The sequence below is a fragment of the Tachypleus tridentatus genome, chromosome 13 (genome assembly GCF_004210375.1).
Source record: "Tachypleus tridentatus isolate NWPU-2018 chromosome 13, ASM421037v1, whole genome shotgun sequence".
In the NCBI taxonomy this organism is placed as follows: domain Eukaryota; kingdom Metazoa; phylum Arthropoda; class Merostomata; order Xiphosura; family Limulidae; genus Tachypleus; species Tachypleus tridentatus.
Window position 1 is genome coordinate 187,727,930 of NC_134837.1, and position 18,846 is coordinate 187,746,775.

General features: G+C 36.0%; 2 protein-coding genes across 4 annotated transcripts in view; one reads left to right on the forward strand and one right to left on the reverse strand.

Moving 5' to 3' along the window:
- Positions 1-6,779: 6,779 nt before the first annotated feature.
- Positions 6,780-17,594, reverse strand: LOC143237157 (G protein-activated inward rectifier potassium channel 4-like). 3 transcript variants are annotated; one of them, XM_076476103.1, is made up of 3 exons: positions 17,397-17,594; positions 9,945-11,490; positions 6,780-9,709 (listed from the first exon to the last, which is right to left on the reverse strand). In XM_076476103.1, exon 2 carries the CDS (start codon positions 11,240-11,242, stop codon positions 9,965-9,967), a length of 1,278 nt encoding a protein of 425 aa, XP_076332218.1. In that variant the 5' UTR covers positions 11,243-11,490; positions 17,397-17,594; the 3' UTR covers positions 6,780-9,709; positions 9,945-9,964. The 3 variants fall into 3 exon arrangements, with proteins under 3 accessions (XP_076332218.1, XP_076332217.1, XP_076332216.1); XM_076476102.1 differs by lacking the exon at positions 17,397-17,594 and adding an exon at positions 16,701-17,388; XM_076476101.1 differs by lacking the exon at positions 17,397-17,594 and adding an exon at positions 14,983-15,121.
- Positions 15,217-18,846, forward strand: part of LOC143237158 (carbohydrate sulfotransferase 11-like) — a 28,096-nt gene continuing 24,466 nt past the window's right edge. The window contains exon 1 of the mRNA XM_076476105.1: positions 15,217-15,442. The gene's annotated coding sequence lies outside the window, so the exon portion shown is untranslated. The remainder of the gene's footprint in view (positions 15,443-18,846) is intronic.

Genomic DNA, 18,846 nt, shown 5'->3' on the forward strand with positions numbered 1-18,846 from the left:
TATCAGTATTATTTGACATTGAGAAGACTTATGGAGGTATAACATTTTGCGAGACCTCCATATATATGGGTTGCATGGCCATTTGCCCATTTTTATTTAAAAAATTAATGACAATAAGATTCCAAGTTCGTGTGGGTTCGACACTTTCACGTTCTTTTCTACAGGAACTTGGAGTTCCTCAGGGCTGTGTTTTGAATGTCACACTTTCCAGTGTAAAGATTAATGCCATCACAAAACAACTCCCTCTCACTGTTGCAAACAGACTCTATATTGACCACTTTCCCATCTCATGTCAGTCATCGAACACGAGGTATATTGAACAGTAGCTATAGACTGCCTCAGTCGTTTACTGAAGTGGACCACAGCAAATGGCTTTAACTTTTCTCTCTCTCTAAAACCATTTGCATGCACTTTTGCTGCCAAAGGGGTATTCACCCTGATCTTGAACTCTGTATCAGTGAAGTTGTGGTCCCTAAGACAAAGTTCCTGGGGCTTATCTTTGACCATAAGCTGACCTTTATACCACACATCAAGCAGCTATGGGTCAAATGTACAAGAGTACTGAACATCATTTGTGTCCTCTCTTCCACCACTTGGAGTGGATCGATATTCTATGCTAAAGATATATCGTGCTCTTATTTGATTGATACTCGACTATAGATCACTGGTCTATAGCTCTGCCAGAACCTCGGCCTTAAAGATGCTGGACCCCATTCATCATAAAAGACTTTGGCTCTGCACTGGGGCTTTCTGCACTTCCCCAGTTCAGAGCTCATACCTAGAGTCTGATGAATCTTCTTTGCACCTCCACCGTTTTTAACTGTCTTTACTGTATGCTTCGAAACTTCATTCCTTATCAAAACATCCTACCTGGGGTTGTGTTTTCCTTTCTCAGTGGGCCTTACTTTTTCAGAACAGACAATTTGCCATTGCTCCTTTTGGCCTTCCTATCCAGATGCAGTTGGAAGAATTGGGTCTGTCCTTGGACAACATTGCAGAATCTACTGGTCAACCCATCCCACCATGGCTTCTTACAGTCCCCAAATGTGACCTATCTTTACGTCATCTGAGAAAAGCAGACATTCCCGATTGGAAATACTGTCTGTTATTTGCTGAACATCTTTTGAACCATCCTTCCATTCCTATTTATACAGATGGTTCGAAATCAGGTGACTGTGTGGGCTCTGCCATGGTTTATTGTGGTTTGGTGGTTGCGTGCAAAATCCCCTCTACAGCTTCTTTGTTCACTGCTGAACTGTGCGCCCTTTCTCTTGCCCTGGATCACACAGAAGCTAAGCAGTACTCAAACTGCACTATTTATACTGACTCGCTTAGTTCTCTACTGATCCTGGAATCGCTTCATGTTAGTTCACACACCGTTCTCGCTGATATTCAAAACCGCCTGGCCCACTTCTCTTTAACATCTACTTCTATCCAGTTTTTCTGGATATCGGGCTTGTTGGTATTCGCGGGAATGAGCTTGCCAACACTGTAGCTAAATCAATTTGCTGTGGCACTATCACTGCTGTGTCTGTTTCATACATGGACTATGATCCTGTATTCAAGGCTCGGCTCCATGCCAGCTGGCAGTCGACTTGGAGTGAGCAACGTGAAAACAAGCTTTTCCAAATAAAACCCTATATTGGACTTTGGCTCTCTTGCTTCCTTAAGGATCAGAAGGAAAAAGTTGTTCTAATTAGATTACGCATTGGTTACAGTTTTTAACTCATTTTTTATCTGGAACTAATGCACCAATGTGTAGTCTGTGTGACACTCGGATCACAATAAGTCAAATTTTACTTTCTTGCCGTAGTTATGACTCTCAACGACGGCACCATTTGAAACATATTCTGTCCCAAAGTTTGTCCATAACGTTAGACAGTGTTATCGGTGATGGCGACACTATCCACCATGGAAATGTTTTTAGCTTTTAAAGGCCATTAATATTTTTAATGCCATTTAAGTTTTTTAATTTATGCATTAGGCCTTTTTAATGTGATTCCTTTTTAAGAATCACAGTCCATCTAGTTCGATTTGAAATTAGAAAATCGCCGTAACGTCAAAATACTCGAAACCAGAACTGGAAGGGCCAACTTCAGGTGACTAATGCTGCTGTTTGAACTACCCGTTCGTTATTCTGTCGAGTTATGATAATTACAATTATGCTACAGCAAGTCTTTTGCAACCTGTATTACTGTAGTTTTTCTATTAACGTTGTAGACTGGATGTAAACATTGGTTTTATGCTATTATGATTTCTTTAAGCTTTGTTTTGTTTTACTTTAATTTCCTTTTATCAGTTTTATTAAATTTCCTTTAATCCGTGATGACGAGACAACCCACTTGTAGAGAACACAACAGTTTTTCAAAGAAGGTTAGTATAATGGTACACAACAGTTTATCAAAGAAGGTTACTATACTGGTACACAACAGTTTATCAAAGAACCTCTTTCTATATGTTGAAATTGATGCATACTTTTTGAGGTATGATTTCAGGTTATTCTTCCAATTTTACTTATCTACCTCGAGAACAAGTGTGATTTTGATGCCTGTGGAATTAACCTTTAGCGGACACTGGTGTTGACGTTTCTGTCCTAACATTTGATTTCAAGGATTTGGTGGGTGCATCTCTAACGGAATCCCTCAAGAAGTTTGATGTGTCTTCTGTGCAATGTCCACGTGTCTCTGCCATACAGAAGAAGATGACCACCTCATTATAAACCACCAACTTTGTTTTCTTTCTCAGATCTTTGTTGTCAAATATACGTTGTCTCAGTCTTTAAAAAAATACTCACTTCCTTATCATTGGTGGTATTCAAAGATGGATGTTTGACAAAATTCAGGAAATATATTCCAGTAATTCTCCATCGATAAAATTTCTGGTAACATTGAAGTTTGGTCTCGAAGTTTCTGGTTGAAAGATGGTTTTGTCTTTTTCGTATTCATGAAGAGTTCAAACTTCTTGTAAACAGAGTTAATGAGATCCGTCATCGTTTGGATGTTGATGGGATCATGGGTGATTATTACACAGTCATCCATGTCAATAGGATTATGGGTGACCATCACACAGTCAACAGAGTATTGAAGATCACTGAGGATGATAGGTGTAGCTTTAGTATTGGCCTTTAGAATAAAAAGCCTCTCCTGATAATGATAAAGAAGTTGTACAACAGGAGGAAGGTATGAGACAGAAGCTTGCTGACAAGTAAATGTTGAAGAGTAGTCACACATCCTTGCTTCACGTTTATACGGATGTTTTGACAGAAGCAGTCATGTGATCATGAAGTCTCGATATTCTGATGAACCTTCCAGAACAGTCATATTTTTCGAGAACTTTCCATAGTACTTCACCGCTGAGGTAATGTGATGTTTTGGTCAGGTCAGCTTGGGCTTGGTCCCTACACTTTTCTTGCACTTAAAGTTCTACGAGAAATCTGAAACCACACTGAACATAGTCCATCACAGCACAATCCAGTGCCTTTATAGAACAAGAGTCTATGTTTATTAAGTGAAAACCACACTGACTGTTAACTCCAGACATTGCCACCTAGTTTTGACCATAGGTAAATGTTGTGTTTCCAATATCTGTAACAACAAAGTATTCAGTTAATCCTTGCTGTTATATATGTTCTCACAATTGTAAATTGACGTGAGATCACAAAAACTTTATCCACCACCTAAAATTTACTGGTTATTTGCTCCAGTGCGTGTTCGTGACCATCACTAAATGTTAGTTATTCTGTCAACGACACTAGCTTGATTTATGCTATACTTAACAGAACATGCAGTACCTATTCATGATGACGAGAAACCCACTTAAAGTAAAAATGTATCCCAATATGGCTGGTATGGGTATTAAAACTTTTATTAAAATAAAGTAAAGAACGACGTTTCGACCTGAAGATGACCTAAGAAGGTTCTTTATTTTAATTTAATAGACGTTTTAATACACATACCAGTCGCCTTGACATACACAGTACCTATTGTTCGTTTATAAGCTCAAGAGTTACACCAGTGTTTCTCCTGAGTATAACCTCGCAGCCAATCTTTATCGTTGCATCATTTTCCAAACCAGCTCAAAGAGTACTGTTAGTAGGTTTCTTTAGAGTTTTGAACTAAGATACTCAGCACAAACAATCCATCGTATCTACAGCCATCGAAAAACCCATATTCAATAATATTTTAAAGTAGTTTTTTGCTTAACTTGTTACACATATCTTTAGTCGGTAAGAGACACACTATGTCAGTTGGAAGGTCAAAAAGTACTTTTTACTATTCATTTCATTCTTCAGTATATGCTCTAAATATTGAAACATAATTTTAGTTCTTTCAGGATCATGTAATTATTAATAGTAATATGCTCAAGACGAATTCTGCATAGCATAGAAACAAAACTTTGTTCTTATTTCTGTCGTATATTTATTTATTTGCTGAAACCACGTGTCCGATGTGTTGTGAGAGATCCACTAAAAACAATAGGTTTAATCGACAAAGCCATTCATCTTAGCTTCCGTAGTTTGAAAACATTTCAATAAGATGAAAATGTGTGTTCAATACAATCAAACCATTGACCATCAACGATGAGCAACGTAGTTTATTTTCCACTTTTCTCTAGTATTTCAAACCATCCAATAGGTTATCTTTACGAGCATTAAATGCCTTGTTGTAATTAAAAATGTCTCCTATTATGCAATTACATGATTTCCAGGATTTCAATAACATAAACATAGAATAGAAGAATTACTCCAGTTCTCGTTGTAGGTTATATCCACAGTGGTTAATTACGTATAGTTGTATCCTTTTTAAAGAAGCAATAAAACGTAAGATTGGATGCAGCATTATCAATAAGCTGTTTGTTCACAATGTCATACCAAGCTAAAAAGTCTTATAGCTTAGCATCTTCAGGCTCAAGTATCAACCCAAGAAGGATGCAACGGACCTTCAGAATCTTCAGACAACCAAATTATATGGTTCTCCTTAATTACAACTGAGAACCATGTTTACGTCTATCCATATCAGTACAGTGCCTGGATCTTTGGTAAGGCCCAGTAAGGTGTCATCAGCTGCTAGTGTATCCAATTATCGATGAGAAAGACTTCTTAGTGCAACTTTCCATAAACAACTATTTAGTGATTTGGTAGAGATTATCTCAGTAAGTGTATTACTGCCACAACAGATTTTTGCTCTACTTGTGTACTCTGTAATATACTCTTCAAGAAAAGAAATGCAAAAGGCAAAATATGAGATAAATTGTTAACAAGTTTATTCCGGGTAGTTCTGTATGATATGTGTGAAACTTTGCACATTCACTGCTGAACATCCAAAGTCTGCAAAGGCGAGAAGACCACGCTCACAAGGTGAAGTTTAACGTCACTCAACGTCAATAACGAGTATGCCCCCCGTGAGCATCAATAACTGCTTGACATCTCCTGCCCATGGAAGCGATGAGATGAAGAATCACATCCTGTGGAATGGCTGTCCACTCACCCTGCAAAGCTGCTGCAAGCTGAGATAGAGTCTGCGGTTGAGGTTGTCGCCGTCGAAGACGTCGGTCCAACTCGTCCCAAAGATGTTCGATAGGGTTTAAATCTGGTGATCTGGAGAGCCAGGGAAGAACGTTGATGTTGTGGTGTCTCAAGAAGATAGTGGTGAGTCGGGCTGTGTGAGGACGGGCGTTGTCATGTTGAAAAACGTCGTTGACGTTCACCATGATGGGTTGCACATGGAGCCTAAGAATCTCGTCGACGGTTGCGTACGGTCTGATCGGAAATCCTACGCAGCCCTGGTATGGTTGAGGCAGTAGACGTCGCAGTGGTGGTCCTATCCCGAAGGTGACGTAACCGGATGTTGCGATCTTGTGCGGGCGTGGTCACACGAGGTCTGCCAGATCGTGAACGGTCACGAGTTGATCCATGTTGTTGGTGACGATTCCACAGCCTTGTGATGGTGCTTGGGTGGACATTCACAGCTCTGGCAACATCTGATCGAGATTCGCCTGCTTCCAAGCAACCAATGGCGTTGTTGCGTTGTGCTGTTTAGCCATTTATCATAAACTCATTGTCTTAGTGTGGAAGATCGTATCTGTGTGAATTGGCAATAAATGCTTTCCTTCTGTTACAGTAGCTCTCACTGTTTGTATTCCATCATCTTTGTTACAGTATCTCTCACTGTTTGTATTCCACCATCTTTGTTACAGTATCTCTCACTGTTTGTATTCCACCATCTTTGTTACAGTATCTCTCAGTGTTTGTATTCAAACACACAATAACATTTTGTTACAGTATATCTCACTACGCATATTTAATTGTGTTTTTAATACATACCCCCTCGTTGGATAGCAATAATTCATGGACTTACAAAGCTTAAATCCCAATTTTAGATTCCCATAGTAGATGCGTCACATAATCGAATGCGGCTTTACGTTAAAACAAACTTGTAATACACCTTTATATTATCATTAGGTTTCATAAACAGCGAATAAAGGACATAATATGGTCTTGAATAAAGGACGTAAACTCTTAAACAGTTTCTGTCTTTTTAAGAGGTCTGACCGTTATTCTTCTAACTTATAAACGACCCTAAAGTGCTGAACGCGATCGCATTTTGGAAGTTTCTCTCTGGTCGGGAACCATGGAACTTCAGCTCCTCGTTTTAACACACTGTACGATGCACCACATTAGACCCAACCAAGTACTTTCAACAGCTTTCAAACGTTTAGGGAGTTTTTATACTTCGTTCATTTCATGAAGGTGCGATTAATTTTAGAAGATAAATCACAGAAAAGGTAAAACATTTTATTAAGTACAACATTACAGTTTACTTTAAAACAAAGTATTTTTTTATATACAAACAACAGAGTGAAATAACAGTAGTAGCATAATTTCCATATCAAATTCTAGGCTTATTATATAGTTAGGCCGAAGTTGACATACACCACGTAAATCCTTTTTGACAAATAATTATTAAATATATAAAAATGTCAACAATATACATTAAAAACCAGTTTTGCTTTTCTCGTATAATATTCTTGAAATATGACCAATGATTATGAGATTCTTGCAATATTTGTTTAAAGTCGAGGAATCTATGACTTAGCAATCACAGAGATCCTGGTTTTGTCAGTAATTGAAAGATTCTCATTATCACAATTCCGAACGTTAAAAGAGCTTATAAAATAAGGCATGATTCTCTTAACTAATCAGATTTATGTGACTAAATACGTATGAATAACATTAATTTCTTTATTCTTAACATTACATGATATTCAACACCCAGTGATGTACATTATTCACGGTCTCATTTTATTGTACTGCTTAGCGAACCATCAGAAGCAACTTATGTTTACCATAAACTCACTTATGGTCCTAGACGAAATACAGGATCCAAGCAAGGTAAGAATGCCAGATTTATATGATGTGATAACTCTAGATAATATAGGAACCAAGCAAGGTAAGAATGCCAGATTTATATGATGTGATAACTCTAGATAATACAGGAAGCAAGCAAGGTAAGAATGCCAGATTTATGTGAGGCGATAACTCTAGATAATACAGGAACCAAGCAACGTAAGGATGCCAGATTTACATTACGTGATGACGCCCAATAAAACAGTGAGATAAATTAGTAATTATATTGTAATGAAATGTACACTCGCGTAAGAAAGTACGTATATAATTCACAGTAATGAAACAAACAGTGAATACGTTAGTAAGTAGGAAGCACTATATATTTTTTATATCTGGCATAAATGTGAAAAATGTTATATTTTTGTACAAACCACTACTGACAGATCTATACAAATTTTACTAATATAACCATAAAAACATTACTAACAGATCTATACAAACATCACTATCATAACTATACAAACATTACTGACAAATCTCTTAAAACATTAAAACGCTATAGATTAGTTACCGAAACAATTAGTTTGGCATTTATTCAAAACTGTAACCTGCTTAGACTGTTACTAGAGCCATGTAAATGAAATTTCTAATGAGGTCGATCGATAATACTCGGCTAAAAATTCTACAATACACACTGTTAACAATGGTGATAGAAACTTTTATTAATTATTATTTATACACACTGTTAACAATGGTGGTAGAAACTTTATTAATTATTATTTTTACACACTGTTAACAATGATGGTAAAAACTTTATTATTATTTTTACACAATGGTAAAAATGATGGTTGAAGCTTCTATTAATAATTATTTTTACACATTGTTAATAATTATGGTAGAAGCTTATATTAATAATTATTTATACACTGTTAACAACGACGTTAGAAACTTTTATTATTATTTATACACACTGGTAAGAATAGTAATAGAAACGTCTATTTATTATTTATACACACTGGTAACAATGATGGTAGAAACTTTTATTAATAATTATTTATACATTGTTAACAATGGTGGTAGAAACGTCTATTAATTATTATTTTTACACACTGGTAATGATGATGGTAGAAAATTTTATTATTATTTATACACTTTTAACAACAGTGGTAGAAACTTCAATTATTGTTTTTCCACACTAGTAACAATGATGGTAGAATATTTTATTAATTATTATTTATACAAACTCTTAACAGTGGTGGTAGAAAAGTCTATTAATTATTATTTTTACACACTGGTAACAATGATGGTAGAAGCTTCTATTAATAATTATTTTTGCACACAGTTAACAATGGTGGTAGAAACTTCTATTAATTATAATTTTTACATACTAATAATAATGGTGGTTTAGTTTGGATTTCGCGCAAAGCTACACGAGGACTATCTGCAATAGTCGTCCCTAATTTAGTAGTGTAGGACTAAAGGGGAGGCAGCTAGTCATCACCACCCACCGCCAACTCTTGGGCTACTCTTTTACCAACGAATAGTTGGATTCACCGTCACTCACAACACCCCCACGGCTGAAAGGGCGAGCATGTTTGGTGCGACGTGGATTACGAGTCCAGTGCCTTAACACCAGGCCATGCCGGGCCAATAATGGTGGTAGAAACTTATATTAATCATTGTTTTACATCCTTTCGGTAGAATGTTGAATTATTCACAATTTCTTTAGTATTAAGTTATCTTTTTACAGCAGAACGTATTGAAATAACATAGTTTTTAATGCTTCTTCCTGTGTTTTATCCTGTTGTTTTTATACTGTTGAACGTATTAATTTCCTGGTACGATATTATTTTCCTTGTTTGTATGTATGTGTTTGGTATTATCCCCTATGAACTGGTTCACAACTGAAATTAGTTACCTACGCCTGTACTGAGGTTAATATTTAACATCCTGCTCACGCTGTTCCTCTACTGGTAGATGTGTGGGTTAATTATTTGTTTTACTTTTGAAGAATAAACAATTGTTAAAACTCTTTACGTCTTTTAAGTGATACAATATAACTAATATTAAAGGATGTGACTAGACCATCTCTATACTGTGTAACCCTGGGCTTTCTATGATGGGTTTTGGTCTAACAAGTCAAGTATGTTGATCCCAAACAAAATCTTGTTTATTATCAAAATATTAAAATTTTCACCCAAAAATAGTTTGAAAAGTGGCCTTCATATTCATTTATCTCGTCTTGTGTGCATTCAGTTCCTGCTGTACACTGGTCCTTATAAAAAATATATATATATACATATATATACAAGTCGACTAACGTATTTATTTACGTCTCACTAGTTGACGTCTTCTTGACGTAACCTGAAAATAAACATATGTCAATAGTTCACACAATGTTCCCACTTGTTGCCATACAATATTTATAAAAGAGAAAAAATCTGAAATTACTATTTGTACATCTTGCCGAAAGGTGCTTTAAAAGAAGAGCTAAAACACAGCTTTATATCTTGAAGGCGACCTCCAGGGGATTAGAGGCAAAATATGTGATTTCTCCTTTAAAGAAATAAGGCTTAGGTAATAAGACAAATTTGCTTACCTATTGATTTTTTTAACCAATTATATAGAGCAGGTGGACCTGTTGGCCATAAACTTGCGCACAGACGCCATTTTCTTCAGTTTTTCTTCTTCCAAGTTATAGTTTCCATGATCCAGGCTGTATGAGCTTTGGAACTCATATAAGTGTTTAGCACTGCAAAGGGGAGTTTCAACTTCGTAAGTATTGTTGAGTTTTCCAAAGTCAACTAGAAATTCGCTAGTGTCTCTGGTGTAAGTGAGTAATTGTTCGAACTGGTGACCCCAAAGAATCTCGTTGGGCAGATATGAGATTTTTGCTTGGAAGAACTGACCAGTCGACTGTGAAGTTCCCTCCAAGATAGCTATTATTTCAAATGTGTCCTTCAAAAGATCTTCAGCCGACATGGTGTATAGTGGGCTGTTTTCATTGACTTCATGGACCACTACAACTGGCCACGACAGAAGAGTGCTGTTTTTAGCACTTTGGTGCTGCACCTCTAAAACAGAATGGTAGTATGGCATGATCTCATCTTCTGCTGTGATCTTTCTTTTAAGTAAATGCAAGCTTACTTGAGGATCAATTACAGTCGATTTTCGCATGTTACCAACACGGAACATCAGACAAAGTTTACCGTCATGAAGGCAAATAATGGCATTTCGACTGAACATGAGAGTCTGTTGGCGCTTCTTTGGTCGAGAGAACTTGGCGAATATCATGCCTACAATGAAACACTGAATTAGAACTCCAATGATGGACTGCATACAGAGAACAAAGATAGCTTCTGGGCATTCTTCATTAATATATCGGTACCCATACCCTATGGTATGTTGAGTTTCCAGAGAAAACAGAAAAGCTGATGTAAAAGATTTGATATTGTGAACACACGGCTCCCAGTTTTTATCATTCATATGTTCAAAGTCTCCATGTGAGAAGGTAATCAACCACCAGATGATTCCAAAACCTAACCAGGTGGTGATGAAACCCATTGCAAACACCAGTAGGTTCCATCTCCACTGGATATCAACAAGTGTTATAAAGAGATCCTGAAGGTAGCGCTGCCGTCTTTTGGAGATGTGCTTAATAGTAACATTAGTGGTTCCATTCTTCAATACTAGGCGTCTTCTATGGTAGCTTGGTATGACCTTTGTCTCCCTGTACCGAGACACCTGTCGGCTTTTATTAAAAACATCCAGCAGGAAAAGATGTTTGGTGAATCCCTCATGTGTCTCTATGCTTGCAAAGTCATTGATTTCGTTTTCAGATCTTTTTTGTTCTTGGATTCCCATATCTTGTAAGAAGCTATCCTGTTTCACATCCATTTATTGTATTTCGATCAATAACGTATGAACTCGAAAAAAAATTTACTCATGTTGAACGCAAAAGACGGGAAATCTACGTGCCTTAAAAGTTTTTGTTTTTACACTTCTGATCGTCAGTGTACAAAGATTTAAGTTCCAATTTATTCTCGCTCCCAGTTTAATTGTTAGATGAAGATGTTAGCCTCCACTTTTCACACCAGGGTTAGGAAGAAGTAATTCTAACCAACAATTTTCTTCGTTTCTATAACCTACAGTAACAAACATAACAGACAATAGTTGATATCTCTAGGAAGTACATAATAAAGAAAAACTAACTTAATAGGAATATTCAGTGTTATTAAGAAACCAAAGAAGAGTTAACATATTGTAAAGACAGATTTCAGTATACAACATATTGAGCTGAAACAGATGAAACCATTGCGATTTCTTGTCTGTAAATGCCACATAAAACCACACCTTCGAGACAACTACGTTATCCGTAACCAATTAGAGTATTTCAGAACTGGCTTACTAGTTAAATTGTAACATCTACTGTATTTAAGACGTGGTATGTACAGCCAACCTTATATACGGTATTTTGGTCGTAAAAAGAATAGCCAGTTATAACATATACGTTGTTTTGGTGGTTGCCTGTACAAACAATTGTGTACCCATTAATGTGCTATATCTGTCAAAGTGCATCTATCGTTCACACAAACACTTAATTTGTGATACTGAACAATATGAAGCATTTCAAAATACACCTAATTTGAAAATATTTATCCACTAGCAAAACTTTTTTGTGTTACAAGTGATCTCAGGCTTTTATCAATCACGTTAAAGTGTAGCCCAAGAAATGGCGGTGTGTGATGTTAATTAGTTGCCTTCCTCAGGTCTACCGTTGCTAAATTTGAGACGGCTATCTTAGATAGCCCTCGTGTAATTTTTAGAGAAATTAAAACCAAACGAAACCGAACATTTAAAGAATAACATACCACTTAAACTTGAAGGTGCATGTAGAACACCACAGGTTACATCTAGTACACTACAGATGGCATATAGTACACCACAGGTTACATCTAGTATACCATAGATAACATATACTACACCAGAGGTTACATCTAGCACACAACAGGTTGCATATAGTATACTACAGATAACACGTAGTAATCCACAGGTCACATCTAGTACACCAAATATAACATATAATACAACAAAGGTAACATCTAAAACGCCACAGATAACATATAGTACACCAACGGGTACATATAGTACGCCACAGATAACACGTAGCAAATCACAGTTCACATCTAGTTCACCAAAGATTACATATAGTACACGAGAAAATACATATGGTACACCACAGAAAAGATGTAGTAAACCACAGGTTACATATAGTACACCGCAGATAACATATAGTACACCGTAGATAACATATAACACACCACAGGTTACATATAGTACACCACAGATTCTATATAGTACACTAGAGAATACATATAGTATACTACGGATAACATATAATACACCACAAGCTTCATATAGTACACTACATATTACATATACTACACCACAGGTTACATATGATACACCAGATATTACATATAGTATACCACAGATAACATATAGTACACCATAGGTTAAATATAGTACAACACAGACTACATGTAATACACCACATATTACATATAGTGTACAACAGGTTACATCTACTACACCACAGATTACATCTAGTACACCATAGACAACATATAACACGCCACAGGTTATATCTAGTACACCACAAATAATATCTAGTACATCACATGTTATATATGGTATACCACAGATAACACGTAGTAACCAACAGGTCACATCTAGTATACCATAAATTACATGTAGTACACCAGAGATTACATATAATACACAACAGGTTACATATAGTACATCACAGAAAACATATAGTAAACAATAGATTACATAGAGTACACTACAAGTTGCATATAGTATACCACAGATAACATATAGTAAACCAGAGGTTACATAGAGTACACCACAGATAAAATATAGTACACCAAATATAACATACAGTACACCAGAGGTTACATATGGTACATCACAGAAATATTATAGTACACCAGAGAAAAGATGTAGTAAACCACAGGCTACATAGAGTACACCGCAGATAACATATTGTACACCAGAGATTACATGTAGTACACCACAGACAACATATAGTACACCACATATTACATACAGTATACCAGAGATAACACGTAGTAAACCACAGGTCACATCTGGTACACTACAGATTACATATAGTACACCAGAGATTTCATATAGTATACTATGGATAACATATAGTACACTACAGATTACATATAGTACACACATATTACATATATTATACCAGAGATAATACGTAGTAAACCATAGGTCACACCTAGTACACCAGAGATTACATATAGTATACTATGGATAACATATAGTACATCCCTGGTTACATTCAGTACACCAGAGACTAGATTTAATACACTCAGGTTACATATAGTTCATCACAGATTACATACAATATACCACAGATAACATATATTGAAGCACAGGTTACATATAGTACACTACAGGTTACATCTAGTACACCAAAGATTACATGTAGTACATCAGAGGTTACAAATGGTACACCACAGAAAAGATGTAGTAAACCACAGGTTACATATAGTACACCGCAGATAACACATAGTACACCACAGATTATACATGATACACCAGATATAACATATAGTATACCACAGATAACATATAGTACACCACAGGCTACATGTACTACACCACATGTTACATCTAGTACACAACAGGTTACATATAGTACACTACATATTGGTATCATTTATTACGCCCTCTACTTAATTCTTCTATTTAATTAAACTGCTTTAACTGTTAATCAGTATACGTTACATTTTCATTAAGTTATAAAACGACGTTTTTTGTACGAATGTAGAAACAAAGCTCACACAGTTATAACCCTGAATGTTTAAAATGTTTTTGTTTTAAATTTCGCGCGAAGTTACATGAGGGCATCTGCACTAGCCGTCCCTAATTTTGAAGTGTAAGATCAGAGGAAAGGTAGCTAGTCATCACCACCTACCGCCAACTCTTGGGCTACTCTTTAACCAACGAATAGTGGGATTGAACGCACATTATAACGCCCTAACAGCTGAAATGGTAAGCATGTTTGGTGTTACGGGGATTCTAAATCGCAACTCTCAGATTAAGAGAGTTTATAATTAAAACGGACAATAAACTTTTGGTTTGATCGACATTAATATTTAAGAGTTCTTTTTGATGGATTGTTTACAGTGAAAGACAAAGGACTATACTGAGATTGTGTTGGTACCACGTTTTTTTTTCTCTGAGTGAATTCTATGGTTGATCTATTCTGTGTAAAATATGGCCCGGATCGCCAAGCGTGTTAAGACGTTCGATTCCTAATCTGAGGGTCGCGAGTTCGAATCCCGGTCGCACCAAACATGCTCGCCCTTTCAGCCGTGGTGGCGTTATATTGTTCGGTCAATCCCACTATCCGTTGGTGAAAGAGTAGCCCAAGAATTGGCGGTGGGTGGTGATGACTAGCTGCCTTTCCTCTAGTCTTACACTGCTAAATTAGGGACGGCTAGCGCAGATAGCCCTCGAGTAGCTTTGAGCGAAATTCAAAACAAATAAAGAAATTCTATGTAAAAATGACTATTTTCTGGTTTGTTCTCTTTTCTATTTTTTTTTCTTACTTTGGTCTATGGCTGTCAAGTGGAACAACTCAGTAGTCGTACACGATTGGCTCATGTTTCCGGTATTTATCAAGACTGGCTTCCAATGCTGAGATTGTGTTGACACCATTTTTTATTCCGAGTAAATTCCATGGTTGATCTATTCTGTGTTAAAATGACTACTTTATAGTTTGTCCTCTTAATGTATAGTTTTTTACTTTGGTCTCGGTGGGTTCAGCAGATGGCCTGATGTGGCTTTGCTATAAGAAAACACACAAACACTTTAGTCTCGCGTTTTGGTTTCAGTAAGTGCTGAGTGAAAGTCCTCATTATTTAAATGATATAATACAAGCCCAGAAGCCCTTCGATGAACATTTTCGAGAGCTACTGTATAAACTTCATTAACACACTCCAAATGACGTCTTTCAAGTTTTATACAAGTCCTTTACATAAATTCAAGAAAACGGCTTCATCTGTGGAGGTAAATGTCGTCCTTATAAAAACTTTAAACTTGTTATTATTTTATTGTATATGATATCTAAACGATAACTGAGGGTTAACTAACACGAGAGCTTTAAACTTTTATATTTATCTGAATTAAATTTAATATCCAATTATCAGAACGTTTTATCAATACATTCAAATATTTTTGTCATTAATAACCAGGAAAATTTTAGTATCGTCGGCAAATATATACAATCTGAATGACTCATAACTTGTCGCAAATAATTGATATAAATAACCATTTTTGTTTGTTTTGTAATTAACCAAAAAACTACACAATGGGTTATCTGTGTTCTGCCCACGACGGGTATCGAAACCTGGTTTCTAGCATTATGAGTCCACAGACTGTGCCACTATGGGGCAGATTTATTGAGTGCTTTTAAATCAGAGAATGTTATGCACACTATTACACAATATTCCTTGACTGAATTTTCACTGTAATCGTTTACGTATACTAAACCTTACTTATAATACGTACGAATTAGGCCTACATGTCACAGATTACATCTCAACATTTACCTTTTGTGAAAATAAATCTGTAAATTGTAATATATGCACGAAAAGTAAAAACTTTACCCTAATTCATTGCTGAATTATGAATTATTTTTGTTTTATAAATATCTAACAAAAATATTCTTCATTTTAGTTTAATAACTCAAGTTTTGTACTTTGCGATAACTACCTTCTATTTTCAAGAATTCCAAAATTTAGCTACCTTACTTTTATGTGTTGTTTGGTTGGCCTACAACCTCATTATAATTAGAAGTTTCACTTACAACTTTGCCTTTTCCAATCAAATCTTATTTTCATCTCGTCTGTTCTTTTCCAAATTTAACATGGTGTAAAACCTATTGTAGTTTTAGTTTTATTGCTTCTAGTTTCCAAAATGGAAACTTCTTTCACGATTTTGAATTCGAAGAGCAAAAAGTGGCTATTACGTGTATGAACAGACAGACGGTTTGTTAGAGCATAAACTCCGCTTAGCAAGGTTGTTTCGGTTACAACCAAACCGTGAACTTCTTGCCTCTGACGTCAGGTAGTTATATAAATTTCTGGCGAGCAACCAAATGGAGAATAGCACTCAACCCCGCCAAGACTCAAACAATAATTCTATACCGCAGACTAAACAAAAGATTAAAACAAGTAAAACTAGCCAAACTTAACCTTATATGATACTCTCACCACATTCACAAAAACGCTAAATTTTTAAGTACCACCATTAACACTAAACTCACCTGGTATAACCATTTCAACGAAATCAGAAAGTCAAAACCAGAACAGCATACCTCCAATAATGTACATATACTAAACATTCATTAGACCATTAATAGAATACGGTACAATGTTAACATGTAACATGAACAAAAACCAACTATCTTTACAAAAACCGCGTGATACCATCGCCCACCTCACTACGCACCAACAATGTTGAAAACCACACTACAAAACAAACAATACGTGACCGCATAAATAAACTCGCCACCAAATATTACAAATAGGCCACGCACCGAAACTCTCTAACCTCCGACTTCAGTAAAATAGTTGCCACACATGAAACCTGGTGGAAATATTCATTTCCACTTAACTTCATTCTCAAGAATACCAGCACACCTAACTGATTTTCTCGTCGAAATTACCCATGTATAAATATAACATATTTTCCAGTCTCGTTTCAGGTTCCGCATTTCACTAGCCTTTTACTCGGGCACTAGCCGGGCTTCATTCGGGTCCCGACTAGTGTTCAAGAATCGAGCCGTTTGGCTGGATGTTTCGTCTCGTCTACCGCCAACTTGCTTCTACTTCCCTTTCTTGCCTTTGCCTCCCCTCTGCCAAATGCCACGTGTACTGGCCTCGCTCTCATCAGATTAATATGAAACACATCAGCCCATTCGGCCGAAAAAAAGTGTTAGCAACTCAGCTAAAATACAAACCTTTTATCTCGATCGAGGTGAAGGGGGACTGTTCAGTCTTCCAACACCCATGGGAGTTATTTATCTTCAAGAAACATTAACCTTACTTTAAAATACCTGCCAGAAAGAGAGAGAGAATTCTTAAAGAAATCATCGATATTTTGTCGTTTGGACCTTATTATTATTCCCTCACGTGACACCATAAATTCTACCCTTGAGTGACCTCCCACAACAACTATATGTTAATAACACATAAGTCTACGTTATGATTCATTGGACAAAAGTTTCCGTGACGTAGGCCTCAAATATTTCACATCAAAAGGAAAAAACCTTCGTTCAGCTTTGGTTTTAACGTCAAGTATCGTCGTAAAATTCACATGTTTATTATTATTAATAAAATAAGCAAAGTTATGTAATCATAACAATTAAATCCAGAAGTAATTAATACGTTACTGAAGTACAAAATGGAGGTTTTACTTTCTTCTTGTTTTCTTGTAATCCTGAAACTCTGATCTCGATGCCTGCGGTGGGCGAAACACAGATAACCCATTATGTATCTATGTGGTTAAAATGTGTACCACTAAATTTTGTTGCCTATTGATATTTACCCTAAAATGGCTCAGAAGGCCATCTGGAGAGTCATCTATTTCAACTTTTCTCACCACTTTACAGTAGTGTATCGTCCGTCGGTTATTCAGTAGACATTAAAATGTTATCACGTGAAAGATGCTTAACGTTGAAATTTGCAGTGTTGCAGCATCAGTAAAACGTGCGCATGCCATGAATCACGAGAAAAATTATACCGGCTATAGATAACAGTACAGCATGACACAAGAACTTCAAAGACAAAAATACAAAGACTGGTTACACTTAGATTAATATACTCTTGACATAGAATATTTTCAGGCACCTTTCAGAAGTACATCTGGTAACAATAACATTTACCGCACATGATGCTGTATTAAATTACAATGTTTATCCTGGATTTAGTGATATTATTACATAACAATGTTTCTCTTGATTTTATTAATGCTATTAACACTGTATTAAATTACAATGTTTCTCTTATTTTTATTAATATTATTAATACTGTAATAAATGACAATGTTTATTCCTCTTTTATAAGTTTAATAGCTTACTGAACTTCCAGAGAGAAGTGTATATTTGCCGGTCACATTTTCGCTATAAAGAGTAATTGACAAAATGTGAATACCGCTTTTTCATGACCATAATGACTTCCTTCAAACAAGTCCTTCACGAATCAAACATCGTCTCTTATTCAATAACTTTCAAGTGTCAAACGATATGCATTGGAGTTCAAACTATACATTTCCGAGTTTCTGCACTTACGTAGCAATTAGCGAACTTTTACACAAACAAATAAGTTACCATGTTTAACAGAAACATATCTATTACTATCTTTTTACACTAACATATAATTTACCATGTTTTGCAATAACATACGTTATAC

Coding starts and splice junctions, on each gene's coding strand:
- LOC143237157 (XM_076476103.1), bottom strand. CDS start 11,242: ATGGATGTGAAACAGGATAGCTTCTTACAAGATATGGGAATCCAAGAA.